The sequence below is a fragment of the Rhinoraja longicauda genome, chromosome 9 (assembly GCF_053455715.1).
Source record: "Rhinoraja longicauda isolate Sanriku21f chromosome 9, sRhiLon1.1, whole genome shotgun sequence".
In the NCBI taxonomy this organism is placed as follows: domain Eukaryota; kingdom Metazoa; phylum Chordata; class Chondrichthyes; order Rajiformes; family Arhynchobatidae; genus Rhinoraja; species Rhinoraja longicauda.
In genome coordinates this window covers 15,618,915-15,644,473 of record NC_135961.1, presented here as the reverse complement: position 1 = coordinate 15,644,473, position 25,559 = coordinate 15,618,915, and the positions used below count along the sequence as shown (strand labels likewise).

General features: G+C 39.2%; 1 protein-coding gene across 3 annotated transcripts in view; it reads right to left on the bottom strand.

The window, feature by feature from the left end:
* The window catches only part of sptbn1 (spectrin, beta, non-erythrocytic 1), a 195,776-nt gene that overhangs the window by 5,441 nt on the left and 164,776 nt on the right, over positions 1–25,559 (bottom strand). For all 3 annotated transcript variants that reach the window (XM_078404832.1, XM_078404834.1, XM_078404833.1), the window contains 9 exons: positions 25,067–25,441; positions 23,442–23,686; positions 21,255–21,393; positions 20,701–20,785; positions 20,248–20,444; positions 18,504–18,613; positions 17,476–17,542; positions 5,446–5,684; positions 3,980–4,153 (listed from right to left, as the gene is read on the bottom strand). In XM_078404832.1, coding sequence (XP_078260958.1) covers positions 3,980–4,153; positions 5,446–5,684; positions 17,476–17,542; positions 18,504–18,613; positions 20,248–20,444; positions 20,701–20,785; positions 21,255–21,393; positions 23,442–23,686; positions 25,067–25,441 — 1,631 coding nt within the window. The remainder of the gene's footprint in view (positions 1–3,979; positions 4,154–5,445; positions 5,685–17,475; positions 17,543–18,503; positions 18,614–20,247; positions 20,445–20,700; positions 20,786–21,254; positions 21,394–23,441; positions 23,687–25,066; positions 25,442–25,559) is intronic.

Below are 25,559 nucleotides of genomic sequence, written 5' to 3'. Positions count from 1 at the left end.
TTGACTGTCATGTACAAGCCGGGAAAGGAGGTGCCTATCGGTGATGCATTGAGCAGAGCCAATCTACCGGAAAGTGAACCGGATCTGGAACCAATCATGGTCAACATGATGGATCACATCGCCGTGTCACCAAAGAGGTACACACAGTTCCAGACCTGCACGGCCAAGGAATTGAATGAGCTCCATGGTATGATCATGAAGGGCTGTCCTGACACAAAGCAAGAAGTACCAACACTCCATCAGAGAGTACTGGACAGTGGGAGATGAGCTTTCTGTACTGGATGGCATCGTATACAAAGGAATGTGCATAGTGGTGCCACGATCCATGAGATGACAACTGCTTGAGAAAGTGCACGAATCACACCTTGGCATCGTGAAATGAAAACAGAGAGCCAGAGAAGCCTTGTACTGGCCATCAATGAGCCAGCAGATCGAAGAGCAGATTGAGGGTTGCCTTGAATGCAACACACACCAGGCAGCTCAACACTCTGAGACGATGCACACTACTGAACATCCTAATCTACCATGGGCAGAGGTAGCATCTGACCTGTTTGAGTGGGAAGGGTCCCACTACATCGTGACAGTTGATTACTATTCCAAATTCATTGAAGTAAATCAACTCTCCAAGGCCAACAGTACATCAGTCATTGATGCCCTGGACACGTTGAAGACGGACAACGGACCACAGAATGTCTCATCTGAATTTGAAGCATTCTGTGCAGAATACCAGATAACCCACCAGATGTCTTCCCCGCATCACCCTCAGTCCAATGGGGAAGCCGAGCGTGCTGTACGAACGGCACGGACAAGAGAAGCCCTACAGTACAGGGACTCCAGGGACCAAAAGGTGTCATCGGCTGGCATCGAGGTGAGAACAGGGAGGAAATGGAGGGCGGAGAAAGCAGTGGAGGTGGCAGAGTCACGCCGAAGACAAAAGGCATTGGTGGGAGTCATAGTAACTGGCAGAGCGGGCTTGGGATACTTCCCTAAGACCCATGTTGGCAAGGCCCAGGGCAAGGAGAGACACCATCTCATCCAGGAAGAGGTCCGAGCAGGTATGGAGGAAGAGCGTGTGAGCAGGACGGTGGGGCTCAGGCAGCAGGGAGCGTGGACAAGGTGGGAGAGCATACCGCAGCGCAGGATTACCTGGTCAAACATCATGCAGGCAGACTTCCAGCGCGTCCGGTTCCTTGTCCAAGCTGTCTACGATGCCCTACCAAGCCCAGCAAACCTCCACATCTGGGGCAAGAGCGTGACACCTTCCTGGCCACTTTGCACTGGAAGGGGATCATTAGAACATCTCCTCAGCAGCTGCCCAAAGTCCCTTGGCGAAGGTCGCTATCGGTGGCGCCATGACCAGGTGGTTGCTGAGAGCATAGCCACTGCCATCAGTAGCAGCAAACACCATCATGCCCCAAAGAAATCAATCACTTTTGTCAAAGCTGGAGAGAAGCCTCGACCACAACCAAAAACAAGGGCAGGCCTCCTCTACACGGCCACTGACTGGCAGCTGCTCGTCGATCTGGGCAAACAGCTGAAATTTCCACAGCACATCACAGCAACATCGCTCCGGCCAGACATGATCATCACCTCTGAAGTGACAAAACAGCTGATCATTCTGGAGCTGACAGTGCCCTGGGAAGAGCGTATGCAAGCAAATGAGAGGAAACATGCAAAGTACCAGGAGCTGGTGGAGATGTGCCGGCACAGAGGCTGGAAGACATGCTATGAACCCATAGAGGTGGGCTGCAGAGGCTTTGCAGGATGCTCACTCTGTAAAGTCCTCAACCAATTTGGCATTACGGGGCTGGCAAAGAAGAGGGCCATTCAATCTGCAAGCGAAGCCGCAGAGAAAGCCACTAGATGGCTTTGGATTAAGAGGGCTGATCCGTGGGCAGTTGCTGCTGGGGCGCAAGTCGGGGCCTGATCAACCCTGGCTGGGTCGCCTGGGCGAGGGTGTCTGATGTTGTGAGACCCGGAAACACCCGATGACGCCAGGTCACATCACTGAGGATGCGTCCCAGTGCATCCAGAAGATGTATCTTGCACACAATAGTATGGAAAATCCATTTGAAGTTGTTGTGCCTTTTTATAATGCATTATGTTTTATATATGTATTTTTTTTTATATGAAAGAAGGGAGATGTAAGATATTGTATCTGCTTGTAAGAGGAAATGACATCGTACCTGCTTTTAAGGGGATATGACATCACGGCTAGGCCTCGGGAATTAAAGGAGTACAACACAGGACACAGCGTGTGCGACTCGAATATGTGACACTATAGGAAGCAGAAACAGATGGTTTGGATTTATTTTGGAAAACTCAGTAGGGTCAAATACCAAGGGTGCAAATAATTCCTTCCCATGGAAATGGTGTCTGGGTTTTCAGTGGGGACCAGAGTAAATGGCTGCAGTCTTGTTTATATAGAGAGAATTTTAATAATCATACTGTGTGTCAGATGAACAGTGTGACAGATATAGGAAAATAGAGTAAACCAGAAAGGTACTGGTTAGACAGAGATGAGTGACTTCAGTGCAGACAAAGGCTGTTGTATTTTTATGTGATATTGCTGAGGGAAAGCATGTGGATTTTTTAAAAAGGTGCGGGGGATGGGGGGGCGCAAGGTAGATCATAGGAGATTCTTACGTTAAGATGTGGGAAGGGGAAGCGATGTCCTCTGGGGAATCTGTGGCTACAATTTGATAAAAAGGAATTAAATGAAGCTACAACAGTGCACTTGGCATTGAAGTGAGGGAGAGCACTGAATTGTGTTAAAAGATGCAGATGTGCTGAGAAGAATGAGAACGTCATGAAAAATGCCATTTCTGACTTGAAAACATACATTTCAATACTGTGATGTTACCAGAAACAAAACTGAAGTGTATTACACATAGAATTGAGAAAACAGGAAAGCTGTTAACACAGTCAAGAACTTGGGAGGTGATGGATTGGGTTTTAATTGCAGGGTAATGTGGTAAGGAGTAAGCTTTCTTGACAACAGAGTTAAAGATGGGACAAAAACTGCAAACTAATTAACTCCAGACCAGGATGAAAAACAGAACAGTCAGAGGTTTGCTAGGAATTGGGTAAAGTGAATTGGAGGTGGGCCTCATGGACAAGGTGAATGTGGAAGCAAGCAGCTTGCAAAGATGGGAGAGAATCTAAGAAAAACTATAATATCTTGAATAAGGTAACAGGAAACACTTGGGAAAGTACGGCCAAGTGGGCAAGGGGAACAAAGCCAACAAAGGAAAATGAATGAATAGTCTAATTCCTTGTGTCAATGATGTTCATGACATCCTTGGATATGTTATCAGAAGTGAGGTTGAAAGAAGAACTTAAATAGTGAAATAGAGAAACGGAGAATCATCTTTGTATATTTGAATAATCTTTAAAATTACTGAATAATCAGAATTAGCATAAAGGGCTGGACCTGAAAATCCTTTGAAGTTCAGACTAAATCAGTGGCTGCAGAAAGTTTACGAAGAATTAGGCTAAAGGCTAGATGGTTGGGAATTGAAGAGTACATTGATACGATATGAGAGCTTTGCTTCAAGGAGTGATCATTGAACAAACTGGAATTGGGGGCAGGGAAAGAGGATGTGAGAGTAGGTGAAACAACTTAAAAGGAAGTCTTATTCAATGAATGTTACAAATGGCATAGCACGTCTTATGGAGGCCAGCCATAACTAAATATGATTAGAAACTCCCAATGTACATGTAAGTACTTAATGTCATGTTCCTTGACTATTTCATTTATAAATACAGATAAATCATTTTGTTTTATACCCAAAATGTTAACTTGAATTTTTTCAAGAATTTTGCTGTAAATTCCTTTTAATCCTCTGTGCTGTCCTTGTAAAATATAATTAAAGACACAATGATAACTTTGGTGATTTGGAATAGATGTGAAGGGAGTAAACATTATTTCTTACATGTCTAACCGTTTTTTTAAATGGATTAATAATAAAGAACTTACTTTAGTTTAAAAACATGCTTCTTCTTCTTGTAGTCAACAGCTATCTCACACAGTGCTTCCTTTAGGCTTATTGGAACCTCACCATGATATGTGATCCCTGAACTAGCATTCTTTGCATCTTTATAAAAACCCATCTCTTGGTTGTTTATAACACAATATACATGGTGCCAAGATCTGAAAACAAATATGAACATAGTCATCAATAATATTTTAAACAACGAGATTGTGCAAAATCATATTAAGATCATCTCTGACCCCTCTCACCCTTGCCACAAAATTTTTGAAGCACTTCCCTCTGCAAGGCGACTCCGGACTGTCAAAGCAGCCACAGCCAGACATAAAAATAGCTTTTTTTTCCACGAGTCGTAGTTCTACTCAATAACCAAAGTCTGTAGTCTCTTTTTTGCTCGGGTTTATTTTCACCCACATGTTTAGACCGTAACGTTGTATCCTTATTGTTTTGATGTGTTTATGCTTTATTCTTAATTGTTAACTGTATGTTTGTGTTGTCATTTGTGAGTGGAGCACCAAGGCACATACCTTGTAAATGCACATACTTGGCCAATAAACTTACATTCTTATTATTCCTCATTCCTGATGCTGTTTTAAACGTGCAAATAAATTCTGCTATATCTGCTAAAGATTTTTCATGCGGTGGTTCGAATCAGCAGTACATCTACAAGAACCAAATATGTTGTTGCAACATCCACACGTACATTAGCTAGTATTGGTCCTTGGACAGTAATCAAGAATAAAATCCAAGCCGATTGTTCAATCCTGCAAATGCACCATCTTGATATCAACTAGCTCTGAATAGATTAAAAATTCATAACTTTCTTGGACTGGTTTACTAAGATTAATCTGACTAAGCATTTACAAGATGAGCCATAAAGGAATATATTATTGCGAGCTCTACCTGTTAGGTGATATTGATCAAATGCTTCTCCCAAAAAAACCTACTGATATTTTAAATATTGACTTGTTGAGAAGCGTCCTTTTAACACTCAAGAAGCACATTAATTGTCATGCATTCCAATTCTCTTTTCCTCCATCTTTATAAATACAAGCACTTAATTGCATAATACTACAACACTATTAAACTAATAGTATACTGTGTTATGTGACACTGCAGTATGTTTAAGTACCAGTTCTGGAGAAGCATCACGCTGCTCTGTTCCTATAAAGACTGAGGTAAAGAGTTATAAACAAAAGAACCACTGGAAAACCTAATGACATAAGGCAGGAACTTGGTGGGCTGAATGATGCTGACCCCAAATGGATTTTGCACACTTACACCATGGGTCACACCAGTAGTGGAAAAGACCCAGCTGGAGATCGCCAAACCTTCCAGCCTCTTAAGCTTCAGGACAGGAACAATGAGCGTTCAATCATAATAGCAAAAATAGGTCTAAATACCACAAATTCAAGCTATTCACAGAAATGCATATTTAAGACATTTATAATACCTGCTAGACGCTTTCTTATTGTGTGCTTCCCATTCATGTTTGCGATGCAGGAAGCCTTCCATCTGTGCTGAAGGAGTTTCTTGTGACTTCACAGGTAAAGTAGCAGATTGCGACTGCAAAGGTGAAGACTTGGTTTTACGATCTGAAGTTGGTGAAGCTGTGGGACTGGGTTCTTTGGAACTGGTTCTCTGTTCAGTGGTGCCATTTACCATCTCACTTCCCTCAATTGTATCAGATATCTGAATTCAATGGACAGTAAATGAATCAATTTTTTGTGATCCAAAAATGGAATGAAACCGAGCATAATATAAACAAACTATATTGTCTTCATGCATTTAAAATTTCATCACGTGCATAAGAATTGGAGGTGTTAGTATTTTCAGTCATCTGCATCACAATGTAATGGAGCTTTAAGTTGCTTAAAAATTGCCATGAGAACAGGTTCCGTAGCCAGGTTTACGGTGTAGATCGGGTATTACAAATAACATTCTAATTGAATTCCATGTAGTTTACTGAGTTAGCCGAGGCATGACTTACAACTGGGAGAATTGTTATTGGAATTTTACTCTTAATCCCTGGTACTGAGGCAAAATTGTACTTGTGTGGATGGTAGCTGGAAAGGAGAAAATGCAAGTGTGGTGGCTACCTTAATCAAATGGCCTGCACCAACTCTTGATAGCCGAGATTACATGAAGCAATTTGAATGGGATTTTAAATCTTGACTTGTAGTCAAGAAATTTGGGATCAATTATTTCATAACAAATCTTAAAATAACCAGTTGATGGGGTGATTATGGTGGGAAGAGAATGGGATACGTTGCTGGTTTTGCCAGGTTTCCTGTGCCAGGGCTTCTTGTGAAAAGTACCAAATTGGAATTTCACATACTGGGAAGTAGATATGGTTGACAAGTGATAACAACCTCCAAATGGAATCATGTTAAAGTAATAATAACAATATTGATTGTCATCTAGTAAGATTAAGCACACGGCATCTTTAACAGTGACCTGGACAAGGTGAACTGTTACGAATACAGAATGAGTATAAACAAAGTCTACAATGATTGTTGATTTAAATTTAAATTGGGGGAATTAGTAAAAGCTTGAAAATACTGCCCCCCCCCCCCCCCCCATCTTAGCATTTTTGTTCTGTTGGAATAACTAATTAGTTAACTTTTTTGTTAATCCTCTGATGGAATTTAAGATTTAAAAAATATGCAAATATTACTCTTTACTGACATTCAATTTAGTGTAGCTAAAGCAATCCAAAGCTTAAAAAAAATTATATTTAAATTGGAAAGGAAAACTGAGAGTATAAAAACCGTAATTCAATTTCAATGCCTACAAGTATTGAAATAATCACTAGTAACTTAGTACACTCAGTCCTTCTAAAAACAGTTCCATGATAGTATTTATGATGGTGCTTGTGGAAAATGTAATCATTGTTGGCAATGAACCAAACGTGACTTGATAATGAAGGTTACCGATGAGGTACTATCAAAAGTTGGTAAAATTCCTTTCGACTGATATCCCCTTCAAAGCAGGTCATGCCCTTCTAAACACAAGACTTTGCTTATGCTCATTTATTCTTTCTGATCAAACAATTTCAGCATGCAAAAATTTCAACCTTTATAGATCACATCATGCAGTTCTAATCCATCACCCAGGTATAGTTATTTTGAAGATAAAGGAGCACAATTTTCAATGCAAATAGGATTTTAAGCAAAGTATCTGTAAAATTTAAAGTATTTTAGAACTAAAGGTATTAAAAGAAAGCCACTCAAAGTCAACACAGTTATTTACCCCTAAAGACAGAGACACCCAAGTCTTGCTTTGTTGTTCATGTTGCTTGCTGTCATATGATCCTTACAACCTAGAGAGCAGCAAGGTTCCAGTAGTTCTGCAGTTTCTATCTGGATAGGGTGGGAATCTTCAGAATCCAGTCATCCAAATTATTTTGGATTGTAATTCCAACAGATTTAGCCATAGAAATTCAGAGCATTCTTGTGTTATTAATACCTTGCTCTCATTTTTTCTAAATTGTTCGTGCAAGATGGATACAGCAATGGACAATGGCCAACACCCAGGTATCAATTTACTACCGCTAAAAAATTGCTTCAGATAAGCATTTAATATGGTTTACTTTTTAATTAAAATATAATCACATGTGCATCTTTTAATAGATGTGCATACTCGTTGTACAAAATTGCATAAGGAAATACTTTTTATTACACCACAAATAGGTGCTAGGTATTAATTGTCAAATCAAATATTACAAAGTCTCATCATTTTCCCCCTCCTCTGCTGTATAGTTTCCATACTATAGATGCATCATCACAAATGTATTGATAGCTCTCTGAACTTTTGAAAAGAATCTGTCAATTTTAGAGATGCCAGATATTTTATGTTTTATTCTCTAACACTTCACTTAGTGAACATTATTCATAGTTTGTTCAACATTTTATAGAATAAAAAATTCACACTACTTGAACATCCCACCTTTAATTTACATGATAAAAAATGCTGAAGTACTTTTATACATCAACTAGTGAAATATTTGAAACTCAACTTCTGCTTTATTTCACCTTGACATTAATTCAATAGTCAATAACAAAAAAAATCTTTCAACTGTCATTCCGTCCTAAAAATTTGGCATTAGAGAAATTTCATATCAAAATAAGAGCTATTTACACTGAACGGTTTAAATGGATCTTCTTTGCTGCAAATCTTTGTGGTAATTTGGCAGTTTATTTAGCCAGTACAATCACTAAATCATAATTTATCTCGACTGAAACTTTCCTATTAAAAAATTATAAAGTACCTTTTCAACATGTTTGGTTTTAGCCTGGTCAAAGTTGTAGAATTCTGGTCATCCAGAACCATTTAGGTCAGTGCAAACAACATTCTAATGGTGTTTCTAAAAAATGGTAGTTGGTGGCAGATGTTGCACGAAAACTGGTTAAAAGCCCGAGGCAGGGATAATAAATCAAACCAGTGTTAGTTAATTCAGTAAAAACATACAAAAAACCTACAAAACTCCAAACTTCACTACTATATTTACACTTCTCAAACCATCAAAGTAGCTTTGGGTTTCAGACCAATTCGGACAATGTTTGTTTGGAAATACTTAAATACAAAATTAGCAAAGAAAAGCATTCTGCGTAGGGAAACTTTAGTAAATAGGTTTAAAATAACTTCTATGAAACAAAAGTGATAGGAATTTGTTCGTCTTGAAGACCGTGTACAAGAGGTGCACACAACTTATGAAGACTATTGCATTTGCTCAGAGTATTATGATTAGTACTATGCGTACTGATGAATACTATTGCATTTGCTATATTTGCACAGTAGATTTGTTCAATTTATAACTTTGGCAAATCAAAATAAAAATGCAGTAAGTCAATCAAGTGAGGAACATGCAACAACAGCATTTACTTGCATTGAGTAATTAAGATTATTAAGTGATAAAATATATTCTCAAAAAAGTACAGAAAGCAATCTGAAGACAGAAGTATTAATTGGGCCCAAGTTGAATTCAAATTGAAATTAAAGGAATTTATTCGTAAATCACACATGTTTTTTGCACAAAAGCTCCTAAAATAATTTGAGATCTTATGAAGTCAATAATAATATTTTTTAATGTTTGAAACCTAATTGATATGTATACAAAAAAAATGTTTTTTAGCACTTTCCTTACATCTTATTACCTGGCATCTCAATCAATTTAATACAGCATTTATTTGCCTTGCTGCTATTTAGAGTCCAGACACAATTATGGATAAAGTTATTTGTTGCTAAAATATTTAGGATTCAAACAACTCATAAATTTGTGAACACACTGGGACATTTATTATCATACAATGCTTTATGAAACAAAATAGTGATAATTGGTTTGCACAATTTGTTGCCATAGTGGAAAAAATCACAAAATAATACTACAAAAATCATCACTACAAGGTCACACAATAAGTGCACAGAACTAATGAATACTATTGCATTTAGTGTAAGAAAATAACTGCAGATGCTGGTACAAATCGAAGGTATTACTATTGCATTTGTTCAGTTTACAGGAAAGTACTAAGAAATCTGTAATTTACCATCACTGCAGTACATGATAATTTAGGAAAATCAAAAGTCTGCTTATGTTAGAAATCATAAATTAAAACAGAAATTGTTAGAAATATTCAGCAGATCAGACATCTGTGGAAAGGGAAACAGAAGGAAACAGAGTTAAAGTTTCATTCTGAAGAGCCTTCATCAGACCCTTGTGACCTAAATCGTTAATTCTCTTTCCCTATGCCACCTGACCTACTGAGCATTTCCTGCATTTTTGAGTCTTTAATAACATAAAAAGCCAATACACCTTCAAATTGAATAGATATATCATGATTGGAAACATGCAGAATTGAAGTCTTATTTTTTTGCTTTTCAAATCAGGTTAAAAAAAATCACACCTCAATCGATAACTCTGTAATACAGTATTTAGGAAAAAAATACATTAAAAGCTGTGGCACTGTTTAGTGATGTCAATGTGCTGCCCAAGGAATGTCATGTGTAAGTAAGATAATGCCTTGATGATTCCAGTTTCAATTAGCAGCTTCTAAACATGCAAATCATTTGTTAATTAATTATTCCCAGCACATGGGCTGAAGGTATCTCAGAGTACAGTGCCTTGCAATTATAATGAATTATTTGAAACATAGTTTTCATTCAGTGCCATTACAAACAAAAAGTCAATTAGATCCAAGGAAATTCCAGCTTCCCTCATCTTACTATTCCTTTCCAATATGTCTTCTTTAATTTTTTGGCAAATTTGATTATTTTTTAAGTAAAAATGCACTTTTGCTTCAAAACAAGGTGCCAACTTAACAATCACAATCAAACTATTTTCAAAAATACTTTATTAAGTCACCTGACAAATTTTCATTTCCCCCAAATCTTTGCTCATCTTACTCACAATTTATTGTTTAATGAGGTACCTGAAACCAAGCTGGTTTCAGGGCCCTCATAAGAACACAATAAAAAAAGGAACAGGAGTAGTTCACTTGGGCCCTCGAACCTTCTCCATCGTTCAATATGATTATGGTTGAAATAACCCATGCCTCAACCCATTCTCCATGCATTTTATGACCGTTCTAGTATGCATCAACTTTAAATATTCCTAATGACCTGGCCTCCACAAGTCTCCGAAGCAGTGAATTACACAGGGTCACCATTCTGTGATTCTACTACCAGTGAAAACAACTTGATATTCACTGCATCATGCCCCCCAAGAACATCCGTATTAGTCAGATCACCCTTCATTTCACCTGAATTCAAAGAATACAGACCCAACCCGTTCAGACCCTCTAGAAAAGAAAATAGTCTCATCCTAGAAATTGGCCTAGTGAATCACTTGTAAATAGATTTAAACAGTAATATTTCTTAGTAAAGGGGACCAGTAATTCACCTTTCTGGTCACCATTCCCATTCTACATAATTCTGTGATGTGGAGCCTTGCTACATTGGATCAAAGCAAGACTGTTTATCTACATATCCATGTTAATTCCAAAATATACCCACTTCTACCCTCAACAATGCCTGACTCTCACTCCCTCAGCTCAACTGATACTGAAATTTTCAGCAAAGCACATTATCTGTAGATTTGATTAATCCAGTAACTCTCCCGGCCAGTCACCAATCTTCTCTCCTACATAAACATATGCTCATTCAAAATGTAGTATCCTTGCTCCAGTGCTTATTCTTCATTATTTGTGCTCATTGAGCAATACTGGCTCTCAATAATACCTCATCTACGTTTTCAAGTCTAACTCCCTTTGTTAGGGACTCCCTATCCCTCCTGGCATGGTCAACCTCTGAACTCCACCCAACCCCCAGCCAATATAGCGATCTCTGCAAACCCTTCCCATCCAATACGCCTTTCAGGTATCTTTCTTCTTTCAATTCAGGTCTTGTATAATGCTGATTTTAATTGCTCCATTGGACGGTATGATGGCGCAGTGGTTGAGCTACTGCTTTACAGCACCAGTGACCCGGGTTCTATCCTGACTACGGGTGCTTGTCTGTACGGAATTTGTACGTTTTCCCCATGACCTGCGTGGGTTTTCTCCGAGATGCTCGGTTTGCTCCCACACTTCAAAGACGTACAGATTTATAGGTTAATTGGCTTGGTATAAATGTAAATTGTTCCTAGTGTGTATAGGATGGTGTTAGTGTGCAGGGATTGCTGGTCGGTGCAGACTCGGAGGGCCAAAGGGCCAGTTACCGTGCTGCCTCTCTAAACTAAACTAACCACGTGCAGCCACAAAATACTGGAGTAACTCAGTGGGACAGGCAGCATCTCCGGAGAGAAGGAATCCAGAGATGCTGCCTGTCCCGCTGAGTTACTCCAGCATTTTGTGTCTACCTTTGATTTAAACCAGCATCTGCAGTTCTTTCGTACACATTTCAACCACCTGCAGCTATGTTTTCGAATGCCTGTGCCAAAACTAGGATTTTCTTCCTAAAATAGTTTCAAAGCATATAAAGAAATCTCACTGAATCTTGATGGGACTGGGTAGACTAGGTACGGGATTGGTGTTGCTGCTGGTGGTGGGCAAGTGCAGAAGTCACAGTCAAGAATATTCTTTTAAGCAAAAGGTGATGAACCAAAGCAATTCTCAATCACAAGCAGCTGAGGCAAAATTTATAGATACAGGACTGAAGGTTGAGATCAATGCATGAAACTGCACATTTCATGCAGTAGGACATCCACTTTGCACCCATCAGGACTGGAGGAGGTGGGATATCACCTGCGGATTCTATTTTTTTCCCCCATTTGGGTTGAGCAATCAATCATTTGCTCTTCATCTTGTTGCACTTACTACCTCCCACCCTGACCCTTCAGTAACAGTATAAGCAAATACTGTTAACGCTGGAAAATCTCAAAATTTAAAAAGGCTTCAAAATTATTAACTTTGTGTGGCTGTTTCCATATTCCTTTATCCCAATGCATTTATTCCTCGAAACCCATTTGTCCAACTTAAGCTATCCAAAGAACACCTGGAAAATTACTAACAATGGCTGGCCTTGTTAAATCTTGCAATGTTAACTGCCCAATCTGTTGTGCAAATGTGCTTATGTTACCCACCAAAACAGAATTGACTTTTACCAACATTAGTTAGGAGATACTGTTGTAACTGCAATACCATAAACTGATAAACAAACTTTTTTAAATGCATGTTGTTGTACACAAATTTACATTTCTTTAAGAAAACGAATGAAATTCCATGACATCACTGCTACTTTTTTTCAGATCATGTTTTGCATACTATCGGGAATGTTCAACAAGCCTTAATGATGCATTGCACTTTAGAAAAGGTACCAACGGTGAGATGGGGTATGTGAGTCAGTGGAAAAGGGCACAAAAAGTAGAGACTTGATACTACTGACTACAGGACTGGTTCAATTTTCAATCTTGATACCCCCTAACACGGTAGCTTACTCAGGATGCAGGTATAGATATAACAGTTGAAGAGAATAGTGATCTCGACAATCATTTATTTAAAGGCACTGACGAGGTAACACAAAGCAGACTGTAGTAAGAGATTGTGTGAAGACAGTATGTATGATGAACAGCAAATACAACAATGCATAATCAAGCCTCTGCAATGTTAGGGAGAGGTTTGTGACTCTGTCCAATCACTGTAGATGTGTTGAATTGTTTGATAGAATACTGTAGGATTGTTTGGCTGTGAGCTACAAGAAGAAATAATCTTACCTGCTGCAGCTACCGTCCGACCGAGGGCCGCAATTCACCTCCGAACTGTGGTCGGCCATGGCTCAACTATTGGGGGTTAACCTGCACCGCACCACAGCGTACCATCCGCAGGCGAACGACCTGGTGGAGCGATTCCACCGCCAGCTCAAGGCCGCCCTGAAGTCCAGGCTCATTGGCCTGGACTGGGTCGACGCGTTGCCGTGGGTTTTACTGGGCGTCCGCACCGCGCCCAAAGAGGACTTGGCCACCTCCTCGGCCGAATTGGTGTACGGGAGCCCCGCTGACAGTGCCCGGTGTGTTCATTCCATCAGCCCAGGGGACAGGCGGAACAACCATCGGCCGCCCTGCAACGCCTTCGGGAGACGGTGGGCAAGCTGGCACCGGTGCAGACGTCTCGCCATGGTTCGGTTCAGTCGCATGTCCCTTCCGCTCTGCAGGACTGTCCGTTTGTTTTCCTGCGCTGGGATGCACACCGGTTGCCCCTTCAGCATCCAGAGAATTGAACCATTGGAAAGCAGGAAGTGGAGCGGGGGAGGGAGGAGAGGGTGTTGTACGAATGGAGGAGAGGTTTGGGCCCAACGGGTCCACTTGGTCTATTGGGAGGGGGTTGGGGTGAGGTAGGGGGCTTGGGGTTGAGTGGGGGGGAGGGGGGCACTGGAGGGGGAGTGGGGGGATGGGGTGGGGGAGGAGGGTGACACTGGAGGGGGTGGAGGGAATGGGGTGAGGGGATAGAGGGTGTGGGGAGAGGGGGAAGGGAAGGGTGTGGAGGGAGGGAGTGGGGGTGTGGAGGGGGAGTAGGGGTGGGGGAGGGGAATGGGGGAGGGATGGAGTGGGTGAGAGGAGGGGGGCAAAAGGGGGTTTGAGTGGGGGGGGGGTGAGGGTTCTAGACCAATACAGGAGAGGCTTTGGGTCCACGGCTGGCTCTGGCTGCAGCGCTGCCGCCATGGGGCTGAGGTGAGTGGCACCCTCTCCCCTTCCCTGTCCCCCCTCTACGAGGAATGGGCCCAATGGGTCCACTTGGTCTAGTACTCCATAAAACCCAGATGGATGAAGAGTTGACTAAACTCCAAATAATGGAGTTCTTAAACTCCAAATAAGATGCTTGTTAGTAAAGGAGCAACAGTTTGCTCCACTGCGATTTCTCCACAAGGTACACCAGCTTCTGCTTGTTAGTAAAGATCACTCCCACTGAATTAATCCTCAAAACAGAGTGTATGGTTGAAGTGCACAACAATTCTAAAGTGTTGTTCATTCAAGGCGTGCACAATGAAAGCAACATCCTTCCGATTGTTTGCAATGAAAGCAACATGTTTGTTTAGTTGATTTAAAAAATATATATATATAGATCTTGTGCAGGAATATCAAAAACTAAACTGCAGATGTTAGAAATCAGAAATAAAAACATTAAGTACTGGTAACACTCTGAGAAATGGTTAGCTTTTCGGATCAAGACCCCTTCATTAAAACTCGATTCTTTGCAATGCCTTCATCTAAATGTACATGGACAATGCTTGTAACATAAATTCACTACAGAATATAGGTAATATTAAAGTTTACATAGGTATACAAAGTTACCTTATGGAATCAAGTCCCAACATATTTTAGGCCACAACAGATCAGATACTAACACATGACTACCAAATATCTTTGCAGTCAAGATACTGTTTAAACTGTGACTGCCTCAGAGCAAGGAAACCTCGTGATTCTGAAAAAGGTTCTGCAGAGACTCCACATGCAGATCATTTCATTTAAAAGGAGCAACTATGTTTTGATTTAGAAGCAAATGGGCGAGTTGGCTCTTAAGGTAAATGAGCAAGGTTTACAGTCACTAAAGGTTAACATCAAGGCTGTCTTTAAAGGAAATAGTTCTGGAATTATTATTTATGTTTCTGCTTTAGAATAATAGTACTATACAATGCAACTTTCCTGCTTGATTTAGCTGTAATGCCTTCTCTATTTTTTGAGTAAAGATGTTAAATGATTGTAGTCTTCTCACATTGACAGCTAATTCAAGCAGGAAAGTTGCATTGTATAGTACTATTCCAAAACAGAAACATAAATAATAATTCCAGAATTATTTCCTATGACACGTGATAGCTCAAATTGTGGAACTGAAATTGGGCATGTAATGAATAATAGGGCAGAGTAGATTCATAAGCTTGATGATGAAAATAAATGGAAAACAATAATGCCCAGAGTGAAATCACTCTGGTTATAATCTTTGGGGCCTAGAGATTCCACCGGTACTTGTTCAGGTGACTGCTTTCATTTGAACAATCTGAGCAGATTTTTGGTCCCAATGTAGCCTCAGGTCTTCCAAACAGAATGCCATGGCACAAGTTATAAATCTTCCCCTTTGAGAAAAGCAAAAATAGAAATGCTCTAAGAGCTCGTTAATTCATGCAGCATCTATGGGGAAGAGAAACCAGTCAACGTTTCATGTCAGAACTCCTTTCTCAGAACTTTAAGGGCTCACAAATAGGTTTGAAAATTCAGTGTTTAATCCTGTATTATTGAGGGAAACTGTTATGGCAACTAAAGAATACAAATCTAGGAAGACATAGCTATGGCTGGGCAATGAGTGACCAGTGCTATTTTTCAGAATTACATCCGTTTTACGTTTCAGTGAGTTAAAGGTGCATGACTTGGGGACTTCTAGCCATTATTCCTCTTTATCTGAGACAATGAACTTCTCTGCAATCAGAGTGAAATCATAAACATGAACATGATATTCTATTTGTCAGCAGCAAATATCTACATCCCCAATTCCAATCCTGGAAATGGTCAACCAAATGATTTCAGCAAGTTCACACTGATTATTGTAACAAGGGATGGCGAGGGGGATTTCTTAGTCCAGACAGGTTAGAAATCAAATGAACGGGAATTAACAATAACTCAGAAAACCAAGGGCAAGTTCCCATGTACTGTTGTCACCCATGGCTTATCAGTCCACTTTTGTTCCTGGCAAACCGTTATTGGATTAGTTTATATTAAACGAGTCAGAAAACCTTCTCAAGTTTGATGACGTTTGGCATATTCACGACTCAGATTTTAGTTAGAATCAAACATAACAACTGATATTACTTGGGGAAATGACAAAAATCACCACCGTTGGAAGTATATCAGTTCTGCACTGAATTGCACTTTGACAAACTTTTTGATCAAACACTGAACAGCCCCATGTTTAGCCACAGATCTCACACTAATAGAACACTTGAAGTACAGGACACTGAACTAGACTTGGCTAAGGTTGCCCAAATTTGAAAAAAGATAGTTGAAAGAAAGCAGTCAAGACAGATCTGTTTTGGAGTGTTTCCAAAGTGTGCTGAGAATACTTAAGAAAAAGTTAAATATGTCTCTTTAAGAATACTAGTGATAGACATTAGATCACAGTTAGCATGTCTTTGACTGGGAGGCAGATAAGGTATAGAGCAGGTAAAACGTGTAGAATGTATTTAGAGACATATTTGTTGGAAAGTCCAATAAATAGTTCTACCAGATTGCCTCATGTCTCTGCATCACTTGTAAGAAGTTTGCATCTATCAGTATAATGAATATGTAATACACACCCAAGAAGTTTTCTTTTAGCCTTGTTGATCAAGACTCAATTATAGAACATAAAACAGCAAACAAAAGCTCATTCCTCTAATAAACCATGAACATTATGAGAGACTCCAACCCAACTATTTAATCTTCCAAAAGAAAAGCGGTGGCTAATTCCTCCTGAATCATCTATTGTAACCAAACAATATCTAAGATTTTTTTCCCTTTCCCACACCTCTATTATTCAAGTTTGGACTGCTGCCAGTTTTTAAACAAAAGTGAAGGATTAATTATTTATATATATAATTACAATAGTTGAACAAAATCTGCTTGAACCAGCGACGATTTTTTTTTTACCAATTAGCAACTGGACAACTTGACTTGAAACCCTTCATTTTCACATAAAAAGAACAGGTTCCTGTTGCTTTTTTCATACAGGCTACCAAAGCAGCTTTCTTATCATTAAATGGACCAAAGTTATTATGAATGCTTGAAGTAGGTGAATTCGCTTCAACTAGATTTTGTGTTAAAGTAGTGATTTAAGATTAATAAAGCAGGTGAGAAGAACCATTAGCTGTTAAATGGGAATGAGTTCATAGGTTAGTAAAGCAGGTACATTTCTTTTCATTCTGACTGGGTTGGATGTCACAATCCAGATCGGGCGCATTCATTACCAGCTCGTCTGTTCTGAAAGTTTTTGTAGGTTTGGTAATTTTGAGAGCGGTAACTAACCCGTGGCGATTCCTGGTCTGACGGTAAGCCCTTGTGAGAGATGTGTTCTCCTTCTCGAGCCCCATCCCTGACAGAAAAATAAATCTCATGTCACAAATTAAATATTATAGAACAGGCACAGACAATAAAAACTTTTTGACTGCCAAATAGGTTTATCTTTTCTCATCCTCTTGTCTTCATAGTAAGACACAGGCACCTGAGCAGGAGCTTGATACACACACATCTTCTTTCAGACAATAGACAATAGGTGCAGGAGGAGGCCATTCGGCCCTTCGAGCCAGCACCGCCATTCAATGTGATCATGGCTGATCATTCTCTTTGGAAAAATACTTGTCCGATATTAAATGTTGGTATGCTGATCAAAATAACAGTTTTTGGATCTTGTTCAGTTTGTTATGTTTTAAACAACAGTTTGTGATTATAAACTATCTACACTGTATAAAATAGCCATCCTAGGATATTTCATGGTCAGATAAAATGGAGGCCAGGGCATTATGGTGAGGCTGGACAATAGCTTGATCTCACCCTTGCTGAGGAATTCATTTCCTGACGTCCTCGCCTACCTGCTAAACCCCATACACCCTTGTACAGGAAATTGAGAGGAGATCTTAACAAGGAGATCATCGATCCGAGATTATGATTTCTAGAGGGTGGAATAGACCCACTGATGTGTATCCAAACCTACACAATCAACTACAGAACTAACCACCATTTAAAAAAAAAAGTTGCAATTAAAAATAAGACAGCTAAGATTGGGCATTCAGTGTTCAGTGTAAAAAGTTCTTTTTACAGCTCCATTGATAAGGCAAGCTTCAGTACAAAGCAGAACATAATTTTCTTACAAAACTAAAACTAGCAAAAGGAACGACATTATCAGTATTTACAAACTGTTCAATTATTATTCTTCACATTCTCCACCAATATTGGACTGGGAACCAATTATTGTGTTGCACCACAATTAACTATTTTCTTGTGGATCAAAGTCTTTTAATAAGTTTTTGTCACCCGAGCTTTTCATAGACCCTTACCACTGCTGTGGTGATTCGGATTCATCAGATGTCTGTGGGGTTGGCTGTGGTGATGGTTGTCTCTTCCTCTCTTCTTCTTCCTGCTTTCTTCGTACTTCAAGCAATTCCAGCTATACATATAAAAAGTTCAATTTGTGAAACTTCTACATCTTAAAAAAAAGTTTTCTTTGTGAAGACTATCTTCTGTCATTCTTTTAATGCATTTTGAACGATGAACTATTTAGGCCAAATTAATGAATTAATTAGAAAATTCAGATAAAACAGATTTATCATGAATATTTCATGATCTGTAAAATAAAACATGCCAAGAAGCGTCCTCTGTCTCTCTCTCTCTCCAAAACAACTCTATACCTCCATCATGTGTAGGAAAGAACTGCAGATGCTGGCTTAAATCGAAGGTAGACACAAAATGCTGGAGTAACTCAGCGGGACAGGCAGCATCTCTGAAGAGAAGGAATGGGTGATGTTTCGGTTCGAGACCCTTCTTCAGACGGTTGCACCATGATTAACTTTTCTTGGGAGTTAAAGCCTTTTGATAAGTTTTTGTCTGAAGAAGGGTCCAGACCCGAAGTGTCACCCATTCCTTCTCTCCAGAGATGCTGCCTGTCCCGCTGAGTTACTCCAGCATTTTGTGTCTACCTATACCTCCATCGACTGCGGCTCCTTCTCACTCTCACAGCCAACTCATTCCAAATGATCAGACCCATTTGAAAGAGGTTACCGTGGCAATATTGTGCCCCACTAACTCAAAATCACCATCTTCACTTTGATAATTTTCCATAGAGCCACCAATTAAATCAGGGATCTTCATGAATCATTCAGTCTCCACTTCCTGCTTTCCAATGGTTCAATTCTCTGGAAGCCTCCTGCTCTCCAGATCAGTCTAACCCTTCCAGCTGGCTATTTCCTTCCTTGATTTTAGCAATCCAATATCTCTGCTACACTCTCAGCTTTCAGTGGTTTCAATCTAATAGCAATTATTTGGTTTCTCTTTTCCTGTCTTCCTGTAATGAAAATGTTATCTTGTTTGTGTATCATTTTACATTTCTTAAAGATGAGATTTAAGAGTGACAAGGCAATATTCAACATAACGACAGTGGCTTTGAGATCATTAAAACAAAATCAATTTCATGACTAACTTGTCTGATTTTGCACATGCCAGAGGTATTTATCTTCTAGAATTTTATCAATTTGTTGAAATCTCGAGACATGCTTCATATAATTTGCTTCTTTTGCGATTCAGCGAGAACAAATGTCAGATGTTACGAGGACAAATTGAGATTTAGTCACTGCCACTTATTGCCTAAAAGACAGCATGAGTTGAATAAGTCTTATCCAAAACAAGATTACTATCCCAATAGTAATGTATCGCAGAATTTTAAATACCCATCTGAAAAGTATTTCCTGAGTATAGGGCTGTCTCATTCGTGTAAGTCGGACTCATTCAGATAATCTTCTAACCCAGAAATAAGCATGTTGTCGTGAATTTTGAAAGTTAAGGAAGATGAATAGGTTATAATATGGTTAACCCTAGAGTTCACATACTGGGGAAGTATGATGGGGAAAATGGCCAACATAGAATGTAGTCAAAATAACTAAAACTGAAACATTCTGCTAGAAAGAAGTATGCAATTAAGCCTAGTTCACAGGTAATTTAAATTGCTAATAAAACTGAGGCACCCATAAAAATTTACTTCTTCTATTGTAACATAATTAAAATATTTTGTCTTGATAATATACTCACTGTTGTCAGTCTCTCCAATGCCGAAAATCTTTCATCCCACGTGGCTGCTGATTTCTCAAATGCCTCATGCCTCTTAATCAGTTTTTCCACCTCATCCACGCTCTGACCCAATTCCCGACTAGACAAGTACGGCTCTTGGCCAAGAAGCCAGGCTTCTGCCACACCTGCATCTCTGGCAAACTGATGTACTTCCAAAACTAAATAAAAGAACGGTCAAAAGGAGACTTCACAAATTCAAGATCAAGTATTCATGGATTTCTGCTTAACATCAGTGCCTTGTATAAATGAAATTAAAATACCAATCAAAAGGGTTGCAAAGTGTGGCATAAATTCTGAATGAAGACATTGCTGGAGATCGGTAACATGAACATATACAGGCATTACATGTGAAGCAAGATATGCAATTTGTTAAAGTTGCTGCCACACAATTAGAACAATAATTAATTAATTTACCTAATCTGAGCCACTCCCATCTGTCCTCCCATTTGTCTATCATTTCTTTCCTCTTATCCGTTAGCTGTAACAACTTCTCTTTAATCTGTATGTGAACAGAATTAGACAAATCATCTAATACAGTTGCATCTAACGAGGTCATTTATATCAACATTAATCATGAAGCATTTTTTGGGAAATTTATGAAACATTCTGGGAACATATCAAATTGACAAGTTTAATGCTCATTAAATATGTACTTCAAAATATCTCGGGAAAAAAATCAAACTATAATTTTCCTCTTGGAGTATCTCAAGCACGCATAGGCAAACAGACTCTCACACTCCAAACTATGAAGTATTGCATTTCCCTTTCAGAATTTCACATGTACCAAAACAGTGGTAAAAAGAATAAAAATAGAATTTGTTCATAGTACAATAATTATCTGCTTTTATAATTTCTATTTACAATGACTGAATAATTCAAACGCAAAATTGACAGCATGCACATTCTAACAATGTAACTAGTAATCGTAACATTAAGGCTGAGAATGATGTGTTGGTAAAGGAGTGTACCTCTTCTGACGCATAATGCTTTCTTGCTAGGAGTGACTTGCCGAGTTCAATGCATGTTGTGAAACTGTCATTACGAGCATCAATTTCAGCCTTGATGCCTTGGTGGTTGTTCATTAGCAATTCCACTGATGAAACATCTCTGAAGGTAATTAAAAGATACAAGCTATTAACTACTTGCTGCTAAGTTGCATCTTGATAAGGTAAAGGACAGTGGCATCAAAAATTACCACAAATACCATAAGAGATAATGCGTCTCATGATACCATAAGAGATAATGCACAAATACCATAAAGAGATAATAGACATACCACCTGTGCACAACAAATTACAGGTCGTTCTGCTACAACAATATTTGTATTCCTAAGAAACCAAACGTTACAGAAAATACAATTACAAAAATAATTGTGTTAATAGGCGAAAGGAGATTAGCAACCAGAGAGCTTCAAACATTTTAGTTATTTTTCCCCGCAGGATTTTCTAAAATAAAGGTATTTTCAAATGCAATATGTTTATTTTTATTACAGCAAAGCAAACATGCTTAAGGCTGTATATTACATTGTTTAACAGAGTATCATTGCACGTTCTTTAAGAAAATGTTCAATGTGGCATATTGTGAACAGTTTTGGGCCCCGTATTGGTGGAAGGATGTGCTGCCGTTGGAGAGGCTCCAGAGGAGGTTCATGAGAATGATCCCAGGGATGATTGGGTTAAGGTATGAGGTGCGTTTGAAGGCTCTGTGCTGGTATTCACTGGTGTTTAAAAAGATGAAACTTACCGAATAATGATAGGCTTAGAGAGGGTGGACATAGAAAGGATGTTTCCAGTAATGGGAGAGTCTAGAACCAGAGGGGACAGCCTCAGAATAACAGGATGTACCTTTAGAATAGAAATGAGGAGGATTTTCTTTAGCCTGATGTTGATGAATCTGTGGGATTCATTGCCACAGATAGCTGTGGAGACCAAACTAATGAGTATTTCTAATGTGTAGTTTGATAGGTTCTTGATTAGTAAAGGCATCAAAGATTACTGGGAGAAGGCAAGAGAATGGGTTGAGAGGGAAGAACAGATCAGCCATGATTGAATAGCAGAGTAGACTTGATGGACTGAATGGCCTAATTCTGGTCTTATGATCTTGCATTGGTGAGGCCACACTGGAGTATTCCATTCAGTTTTGGTCATCCTCCGAAAGGAAAGATGCCATTAAACTGGAAAGAATGCAGAGAAGATTTACGAGGATGTTGCCAGGACTCATCAACCTGAGTTATTGGGGGATGTTGGGCTGGCTAGGATTTTATTCCTTGGAGCACAGAAGGCTGAGGGGTGATCTTAGTGGTGTATAATGATGTAAGGGGCATAGATAGGGTGAATGCACATAGGCCTTTTCCAGGGTATGGGAATTGAGGACTAAAGGGCATAGGTATAAAGTGAGAGAGGAAAGATTCAATGGGGGCAACTTGCTCACACAGAGGGTGGTGGGAATATGGAACAAGCTGCTAGAGGTAGTAATTGAAGCAGGCACGATAATAACATTTAAAAGATATTTGGACGGCAATGGATTTAAAGATATGGATAGGAAAGGTTTAGAGGCATATGGGCCAAATGCAGGCAAATAGGACTAGCTTAGATGAGACATCTCGATCGGTATGGATGTGTTGGGTTAAAGGCCCTCTTTTTGTGCTATACAAGTCTATGACTCTAACTGCCAATAGAAGCAACTACTTGTCAATTTCCAAAGCTGCCTACAGTTAAAGCTGTGTTTTTAAAAGACTGTGGTGTCTAAATACTCCAGGGAGGTTACATGATTTATTTATTTTCGTCCCATGATTTATTTATTTTCTCTTAGACAGTTTTATTTTGCTCATAATTTTCCATAGCATCTTTTAAGTGGTTCTCTAGTTTACAATCAAAGAAGGGTTCCAACCTGAACCATTGTCTGTCCAACCCCCTCCACAATTGTTGCCTGATCTGCTGTGATCCTCTACCAGTTTGTTTTTTTGCTCAAGATTCTAGTGTCTGCAGTCTCTTGTATCTCACGTTATAACCAATTCACCCATCTATTACAAATAGTGTTCCTAATTCATCATTTGCGTTGTATCTAATTTCCATTATGGAAACGTGCCATAGAAGAACCACATGCAAGTTAAGTGTGAAGCCTTTCTCTTCCTGGGCTCGATGCACTAATTTTACCTTGGTTTTTCCTGTGTTTCAATTTGCCGAATGACATCTTCCATCCAAAGCATTAGATCACGCACCATGCTGAAGAAGCGGAACTTGTCACCAGTGTCAAAAAGCTTTGCCCTCCGAGCTTCACACGCATCAAGCAGGGTTTTCCATGCTTCTAAAACGTCTGTTTCACGTTTCTGAATGTCATCAGCCTTGTCACCAGCGTAAGCGGCTTGGAGGCGGGAAGCATCTTCCTGCAGCTGCCTCACCTGTAACACAATGTATCAGCACGTATCACCATCATTTACCCTTTCTCATCTTCAGTGGCCTTTCTTAGTTGTCACAATTTAATACTATAATCTTCGAGTAATGCTACTGCCATGAGCTGTCCATTTTTCCAGATTTCAATTATGACATCTTCTTTGTACTACAGTTTGCAAGTTTAAAGAAATGAACAGAAAGTGTCAGCAGTTCAGTATATCCACAGCTGACGTCATTTGATTTCTTCCTCCGTTCTATGTTCAGAATTTTGTTGTTTTTCAACATGAGAAAGTAGTATGAAAGTTTTATCTATAAACTACATTCAACATATTTTACTTAGCCATTTATATGTCTATCATACTTTCTAGTTTTGCCTCAGTACAAATTTTAAAAGATCCCTAAATGAAAATCTGCACAAACGAGATAACAGCAGCTGTACAACTGTAAATACAGTACGACGTGAGTCTCATCTTTCATTTCCAATAAAAGCGTGACAAAAATATAGAATTAAAATGGAGAACACTTTCAGAGTACAATGACTAAATTATACTTTGGAAAATATAATGTTAATTTTCCAGACTAATAATGATTGCCATTCTCTTTTTCTGTGCAATCGTCTAATGTTCATTGTACTTGTGGCTGCGGAATGATGCTTGAACTTGGAGATATTATAATGTTATTATCTGTAGAATACTGTAATGTAATTTATAGGCTTTTGCTTGCAATTGTTTTGACAAACCTCCACAACCATGTCAAGATGTCGAGTGAAGATCTGCTGGATTCTTTCAAGTTAGAGGGAGGAAAACGAAAAGGAAAGGATAAAAAAAATCAAAGCATTCATGCCTGCCAATCTCGCACAATTTCTTGCTTCCAGTTTCAACGTGGCAATCAACATGTTCTGAATCGTAGTACGATTCATTATTTTGCCTGGGAATGCAAGTTGATAGGAGGAAGAGAAACACTCTTCAATATAAGAAATCATTTATTCCTCAGTTATTATAATGACATCACCAGAAACCTGGCAGCAAGTCTTCTAAATAATCACCAGCTATTCATATTTTTGTGCTAACTGAAAAAATTGAAAGATTATAAGAATTTAAAAAATATATATAACATGACAAAAGCAAAAATGAATGAAAAGGAGACATTTGGTAACTGAATAATTTATCCAATAATAAATTTTCTAAAAACGTTAAATATTCAGGTAATAATCATCATTTGGACAGGCAATACCTGCATTGTATTGTGACATTCAAAGCCATTCATGAAACACCCATTTTTTGATGATGCAGTAATGGAGAAATCAATTTGAAGCCATACTGCAATCTACAGAATAGTCCATTAACAAACCCAAACTCTGCCCATTGAGTATGTTTGATATTTACTACCTGCGTTCCAAGAGCCTGAATGTCATGTTCAAACGTTGTATGCATCCTCTGCAATGCTTCCACAGTGTTCTGATCTCGTCCAAGTTCCTCTGGAAGCTTCTTGTGCTTGTCTTGAATTCGTCCAAGAATTTCCTTAGCATCGTGGTAAAATTTGTGCAATTCGTAGGAAGCTGCCAAAATTTGTGTTCTAGTGTCAATAAGCTCAAGGAGATCTGCCCAAGCCTCATTGAGTCCATCCTTCCACTCAGCAATGGTGGCAGCATCAGAATGTCCAGAATTGATCAGCTCATCCGCCATATGGTTCACACTGTCAACACGCTCTTGACCAATATTACCAGTATCACGTGCAAATTCACGGAACCTTTCTTGTAGCATCTGAAAAGAAAAATAACTTGAGCCAAGATTCAAAGTAAGCAGAAGATAGACACAAAAAGCTGGAGTAACTTAGCGGGACAGGCAGCATCTCTGTAGTGAAGGAATGGGTGACTTTTGG